Source organism: Perca fluviatilis, chromosome 5, assembly GCF_010015445.1.
Source record: "Perca fluviatilis chromosome 5, GENO_Pfluv_1.0, whole genome shotgun sequence".
Classification (NCBI taxonomy): domain Eukaryota; kingdom Metazoa; phylum Chordata; class Actinopteri; order Perciformes; family Percidae; genus Perca; species Perca fluviatilis.
The window spans coordinates 29,493,059-29,500,820 of NC_053116.1; the positions used below are offsets into that span (position 1 = coordinate 29,493,059).

Sequence of the window (7,762 nt, forward strand, 5' to 3'; positions counted from 1 at the left end):
TGTTACTTTTTCCAAGTTTTTTTTTCCCCTTTTCCCAATGTTTTTGTCACTTTCTTCTGCACTTTTTTTTAAGCTTTTTCTGTCATTTTTGTCACTTTTTCAATGTTCTTTTATCATTTTTTTTTTTAAATGCTATAAAATTGAATAAAACACCCAAATTCAAAGAAAGTAGTGAACTGATCATTTATTTTACTTGTAAAGAGCATCGTATGGAACCTTCCATGTTATTTTTATGGACATTTTAGTTGATAAAAACCCAAATTTCTGATATAGAAACTTTTAGAAAATGGGTCAAATTTGACAGGAGGGTTAAAGCTCTTTTGCTGTTAAATGCTCAGAGAAATGTTGAGAAGCTAATCGCTAACAGCTGCTTGCTGCAGCTGAAAACATAACCAAAACAGTAAAGTTGTGGGCCGACAGCTTAATACTAAGCTGAAACTCATTATGAAGCTCTGTATGTTTGCCAGCTAGCAGTCTTCTTCTTAGCTGCTTCTGTTGGCATGTTGCTAACTACTTTGGCCCCCAACTAATGATCAGTGGAATAGTGTGATACAACGGAAACACATTAATAAAACACTGCTCCATAAGCACCACTAGTGTTCAAAAACTTTTAATTATTTCTAATGATTTTGTTTAATTTTTAAGTACAAGGTGAAATAAAAGTTTTATTATGATTATCTGTCCTCCATTATTACCATGATGGCACTATTCAGTGTGATCAACGTTTTACAGCTCAGATGGATATTGCCATGACCTTCCTTGTGTCAGTGATTGGCTTCAAAGACTCATCTGAAAAGCCTGCAGGGATCAGAAAAGTCTTTCAACATGAAAAGAATAATCATGAATCCTGTAAATATCCGACACTTTGTAGGAAATTATGCAGACTGCTCAAGGTCAAGGTAATCATTGTTCAGATCCTTGAACACACACACACACACACACACACACACACACACACACACACACACACACACACACACACACACACACACAAACATAGACTTCAAATTAGCCTCTTTAGTTAATGTTTATTTTCCTCAGTTCCACCTCCCATTGGGGCTTTCAATAAACACTTGTGTTATTATTGAGATTTGAAATCTGCATGCTGTGAACATCCGTCACACTCACGCATACAGACGCATACACCATTGAAATGTACGCACATACAGACTGCTTTTCTCTGTATAAAAACTTGTTTCCATGGGAATGGCACACCCAGGCGACCGCAGAGCCAGACAGGAGGGTTACTTTACTTAACTCTCATAAATAATCATTGTTGACAAACTAAGACATTTCTCCTCAGGCAGATAACTGTAACACAGTTTCAACATCTGAAAATGAATACATTTACAAATAAGTATTTCTATTTCACGTCCTTTTTTTATTCAAAGGAATTACAAAATGAAAAATCTTGAAATACAAAACTAAATAGGTGATCAGATGAGATTTTCAAGTGTTCTCAGAAGTTTTTTCATGAACAGCTGTATAACTACATATGCATACCAAGCCGACCATACGTGAGATGACCTAGCTCAGCCACCATGTGTCTATCACTGGGACTTGAACGCTCCATCTGCAACATTATGCAACACGCAGCAGCTGAAGCAGACACAACCCAAACACAGTGCGTGCGTGCGTGCGTGTGTGTGTTTTAGTGCTTTTTGTGGGCAGATAGGAATGCACACACAAACATACATATAGAGGTGACTCATGTCACTGGTGAGACAACGTGGATTACTGACATCAGAGAGATCAGATTCTTCCTCTCACTCTTGGTTGTTATTCTTGTTTGTCATTTGCATAAATCCTGTGTTTCTAGCCGGCTCCCTGAAATGATTATAAGCCATATTTTATCAATATTATGCATTTGACTCCATCCAAACTTTATCACATGGTAAACACTATTTATCTCGCTTTTAACGTCACAAGACAACACTTAGTGTTTATGTTTCATCTTCATTCATTGACATTGAGCTACATATTTGAACGCCTTAAGGCAGGGATCACACTGGATGCCTAAATAGACCATTCATTTCTTTGAAGTTGTTAAGGTGCTATGATCTACTGAGCTTTCCAATACATACCTCTTATTTGTTATCATCGAGAGCTTCCTCGCTTCCCAACAACCAAACTGAAAAAAAAGTCAGCCGTATGAAATGGTTTTAACTTTTTGAAAACTGAGATACGTACCAGCTAAGATTAATTCAACCTTATATAAACCTTATAATAAAATGACACAAATTTGTTGAAAAATGAATATGACCAACATCACTGACATTTCCTAACACATTTTGCAGACTACCACTTTGGTCTTGATGACAGCTCCATCAGAGGTGCAAAACACTGTCTAATTTTGAATAAAAGGCCAGTATGAACCAACAATATTACTGCTGTTACTATGGAGGGGTGGAGGCTCTGTGCTCCCTGGCAGGGAGTAGGTTAGTTGCTGGGCTGGATTTAGACCTTCAGCAGGGGCTCTGAGCTCTATACTGATAAGACTGGGAGAACATATCGCTGTGTGGTGTCATTTGTAATGTCTGGTAACCTTTCAAACGTGGCTTTAAAACAAAAAAATGGCAACCTTTGTGTATTTTTTATCAACAGCGGACTGCCTTGAATTTCAATTTCAAGATGATTGTGATTGCAGATATTTAATGATTGGCATTGCAGTTGTAATGATGAGTGATGTTATATGTGTCATACACATATGTATATTATAGGCAACCCACTCTTGACTGAAAAGCAGAAGTCAAATATGTAATGTCAATGAGCACATGCATGGACTTTAATAGATTAGCTGTCAGCAGCAAAGAGGAGAGCAGTGAGTTTCCTTATCATCATGGCCTGTGCTCTCCACGCAGATATTAATAGCCACAAAGCAATGTCACTACTAAGTCCCCTGCTCCCGCTGACAGCTTTGTTTTCAAGCACATTCTTTCCATCTTTGTTTTGCTCCTAACTTATACTCTGAAATAAGAGGCAAGGCTCCTTTTTCACTTTTAAATTGACTTTCCTCTCTCCACCCAGCTCAGCGGCAAAACAGCATTTTCCGGCGTATCATTTGGTGTATATGTGCTCGGAGGTTTAACATTTGAGAGATTAACTCATTAAACAGATGACAAAAACCTCTCTAATGAGACGCTGTGAAAACGCTGACGTCATTTAATGGCAGAACCATGTGAGGATCCAATGTCAGGACAAAGGCATAGCACATAATGTTAGGAAAGCGGCACAGACAGAATTAAAGAGAGGCGAGGGAAGCTATTTTAGGCATGGTGTATCTGAAATGACAACTGTTGTCCCCCCCCGGCCCTTCTCTACCTCTCTCTATCAAATGCCGCTCTCTGACCATGCTCTTAACCTCATAGCCTTCAATGTCCAGACCTTTTCCAACAACAGACCCCTCTCTCCATCGCTCTGTGCGTCTCATGATAAATATAGAACACTATTACCCTTTCCCAATGAGCTGTGACACATGTGCGCACCTCCCAATCACACATGGGACCATACACTATATAAGGGCCATGGGTGGGTGGCTTCAGGAAAGTGGGAAAATAAAGGACTTTACCTAACACAGACAAGAAAAACAAGAGATAGGAAGAACAGAAAGAAGACAGAAGAGCTGTGTTTAACATTTCTTACATTTAAGCGCCCATAAGAATCCACTCTCTCCGCCTCCCTCTTCCCTCCCTTTACTCTTCCTCCTCTGCCTTACCCAGCACTCTCAGCCATCCATGAGTGTGACCAACTCCTCTGCCTATCGATCGGAGCGTAGTTTCCACCAGACCTCATCCTCATCCTCTGGTAACCCATACATGGAGAAGAGCCGGGGACTGTTTGCTGAGGACTTTGGCTCCTTCATGAGGCCTGGGAGCGACGCCTTGGGGTTTTCCAGTAAGTTGGAAGCAGTTTTTGGTCTCTGTTACTCCTTTTGTATACAAAAGTGGTATGAAAATAATAGCAACAGCAGGTTGAAGAGACAGCTTTGGCTGTAAAGTAGATCTATGTCTGTGCTTGGAAGCTCTTTGTTCAAAGTGTGGTGTTTTTTTCTCCATAAAGTGGTGATAAAACATGTCCGAGGTGGCAGTTCAGAGGAGGGAGAAAGAAACAGGCAGGACAGAGTTGAAAAGGCAAAGGGACTCTAGTGTGGTTGATGTGTGTGGACAAATATATTTCTAAGTAAGATTGTAGCCACGGTTTGATGGAATAACTTTAGTGTAAAAAAAAGAAGAAGAAGAAAAGAAAACAGATGCACACAAGGGAACACACTCTAAGTTTAGGCTGTATTTCTGTAGAAATGGAGGCATTAATCAGCTTTCCCTTCCAGGTTTTTCAGGCATATGTGTGTTTAAATTTCACATTATAAGGTCAGGAGACATTTCACTTTACAGTGCCTGTGGTTCATCTTCTAGCTCAATAATGTGTGAACTGCTCTATAACAGTCACTGCTGGCGCACACAGACGTGTGAATGTGTGACATCTAAACTTTAAATGGACTCGGAGTCCATGTGGCCCATGTATCAGGGACAGAGTTGAATTGTTTTGGAACCATTGTTGGTATCCCATAAGAGTGCACAGGAGCCTAAGGATGGGTGGAAAGCCAAAGGGAAAGCCAGGCACACACCCAAACACACACACACACACACACACACACACACACACAAGCAAGCTGTGGAATGCTGGACTGGCCGCCAGCAGTGTGACTTCACACACTGAGTATCTTGAATGACGCCTGCATAAGGAATGACCAGATGGTTGCCTGGTGACCAGTGTACACACCAAATACAGTGCTTACACACACAGTTGGAATGATGTCACACTGTCAAACTAACCTGCATTGGAAGTCAGAGCTAATATCTCACGCACACTCACGTCCGGTCTGTGTGTGAGGTCATGTGTCATCAAAAAGTTCTTCACTGAGCTCAGAATCTCTGGGGACAGACTGTCACTGACCAGCATCAGACTGCTTGACTACCGTATGTTTCTCTACTCTATCCTGTTACTGCCATAAACCTTTTCCATACAGCTAATCAATAGCTTTAAAAAACAAACAAACAATGGAACAAGTGACTAGGTGTAACGTGAAGGGTGTCCCTCATAGTCACAACCCCACAGAACCGTATCAACCGACTCTTCAGTTCCTCTCAGCTATACAGCGCTTTTTAGGCCATTTTCCTTTCCCCCAAACTCTGCTCTCATCTACTCCATCTTTCAGCAGCAGCAACAGCAGCAGACAGCTGCTTTTAGTGAAATGGCTCTGATAAATCTTTTAACTAACTGCCCTCCACAAAAAAAGCAGACAGACGGTTAACAACTGTCTGGGAAAGAATGAAAATTATTGGTAGTTGCTAAAAAATCAAACCATTGCTCAGATCTGAACTGCGACTTTTCAATTACTCTCTGTAGAACTTCATACCAGAACAATATACAGCTAAGTATGCTGGCTCCCACCTATGGTATAACCACAGAGAGCCTTATCATACAATTTTGAATTTGGTTCCACCAACATGAATATTACATTCATAATTGTCATAGCCATTTACTTCAGTAAATTCTAAAGATCTTGCAATGTCATGCATTTGACTTTTTTTCTAATCAAAGATGGTCAATTTAGAAAAGAAATTTGTTTAAGTCCAAATCTGTCAAAGTCTAAAAAGACACTTCCACAATTCCATGAAACCAAATAAATAATATAAACCACTTTCAGAACTGCTGTGATGCAAAAAAAGAATGGCCAAATAATTAATGTGACATATTTAAGGTCAAATAATATGTAGAAAGCTAGATAATTACCACTTATGTGCCTTTATTTTAAGAATATAAAGTACTCAAATTTCATTGGCAAATACAATAGTATTTACATACTCATCCTTTCAGTGATGTGAAAACTAACAAAGCAAGCACCAAGACCCTGAAACTGAAGCAGCTTAATGGAATTAAGCCAGCATTCATTTTCCTACTGTGTGTATTCTATTGTTCCTGCCTTAAAACAGATTTTCTCAAAAAATGTACTGACCTTTTAAAAGGTATGTGTTTTAAAATTGGGTTCCCAGGATATACACAGATCTGGGCTTGCTTAATTTGCCTCTAAAGAAAGCTTGTAATCTCAGAAGAAAATAGTTAGCCTGAATAATGTTGTATTCTAAGTTGTTGGCATGTAACACCGAAATGTCAATAACTGAAAATCTTTCAATAACATGATGTAGTCTTTTAAATCAATGAGAGCCTGTAACATTTACCGATTACTGTTACCGATTCCTATATCGTTATTATCACCAGCCCACAATTATCAGACCATGTGATTACCCTCTTTAGCATGTAGCGTAAATGAGAATTCAGTGAAAATGATTTGTCAAAGAGGCAAGTATAGATTTACTTCTATTTCCTCCTATGGTCTAAGATCATTTCTCAAACCTTTGGCCTTAGGTAGTCCTGGAAATATCAAGACTCTTGGGGATTCATACCAGTTCACGGTTGACGTGCGAGACTTCTCCCCTGAAGATGTCATCGTCACCACATCCAACAACCAGATTGAAGTTCGTGCAGAAAAGGTGGGCAGCCTTCTTTTTGATATTGAATAGTATACATAGTCTTTAAAAACAATTTTGTGTTCCAATGATATGACTAAAATCATATTAAACTGGGGTCTGTGGATTCTGTGGAGTCACAATACATTAAGTCATTGCTAACATTCTGTCTTTGGCAGTTGGCCCAGGATGGTTCAGTGATGAACACTTTTACACACAAGTGCCAACTACCTGAGGATGTGGACCCCACCTCAGTGACATCATCACTGGGTGCCGAAGGGACCCTAACGGTCAGGGCACGGCGACACCCGGCCAAACACGAGCTCGTACAGACCTTCCGCACCGAGATCAAGATCTAGAGAGGGATCGGCTTTCTCATCACAAACCTCTCACTTTTTTTGTTTTTATGCTACTTCCTCATTTCCTGTCTTCACTTAAACCATTCTACTTTAAATACTCAGACAGTTGTGCCCTATAAAACATGCCACGTCCATCCTCCACAACTGCAACAATGCCTGTTGCTGCTCATTGATATTCTGAGTTAGTTCACCATACGTACACAGCAGCAATAGGTCATACCTGCACATAACCTATTGCAACACAGGAGTTGGACATGTACGGCATTTTCACATACACACACACACACACACACACACACACACACACACACACACACACACACACACACACACACACACACACACACACACACACACAGCAATTAACTGATCAGTTCACACTTCACTCCTGAAGACTCACCTCTGAAATTGATAGTTGCCACGTTACAGTAATAATAATTTATTGTATATTATTATTTGTGTGAATAAAATGATCCTGCTTTGACAATAAACATTGGACAATGTATAAACCTTTTGATTGATGTATGGCAAATTGTTTTTATTAAAGGTATGGGCCTGAGGTTGGGAAGATGATATTCATTTAAAAAGCTGATTTCTACATTTGTATACTAATAGCCTATGTTTTTTAGGCAAACAAATGATAATGGCTTCAGCATTTCTCCCTTTGACTTTTATTGCTGCCACTATGGAGAAGGCTTTGAAACCCAATTTAAATAGCACTTAATTTTGGAAAATAAAACAGAAAAATGTGTGTTTATGAGGCATCTGTTGTGCTTACATGAAAAAAAAAGAATTTCAAAGGTTCTATTCAAGCAAAAATAATTTAGAAGCCTTTGTTATGTTTAGTTTAGTTTTTAGTTTAGTTTAGTTTATTTA

The 7,762-nt window shown here is 39.4% G+C and overlaps 1 protein-coding gene across 1 annotated transcript; it reads left to right on the top strand.

The window, feature by feature from the left end:
* The first annotated feature begins 3,532 nt into the window (after positions 1–3,532).
* hspb7 (heat shock protein family, member 7 (cardiovascular)) lies at positions 3,533–7,403 on the top strand. Its single transcript, XM_039801989.1, has 3 exons — positions 3,533–3,894; positions 6,427–6,551; positions 6,707–7,403. Exons 1-3 carry the CDS (start codon positions 3,735–3,737, stop codon positions 6,884–6,886), a joined length of 465 nt encoding a protein of 154 aa, XP_039657923.1. The 5' UTR covers positions 3,533–3,734; the 3' UTR covers positions 6,887–7,403.
* Positions 7,404–7,762: the final 359 nt, after the last annotated feature.

Excerpts from the sequence above, each read along its gene's own strand:
- hspb7 (XM_039801989.1), top strand. The coding sequence starts at position 3,735 with ATGAGTGTGACCAACTCCTCTGCCTATCGATCGGAGCGTAGTTTCCAC. Across the intron at positions 3,895-6,426 it reads CGACGCCTTGGGGTTTTCCA|GTAGTCCTGGAAATATCAAG; the intron begins GTAAGTTGGAAG and ends CTTTGGCCTTAG. Across the intron at positions 6,552-6,706 it reads TTGAAGTTCGTGCAGAAAAG|TTGGCCCAGGATGGTTCAGT; the intron begins GTGGGCAGCCTT and ends TGTCTTTGGCAG.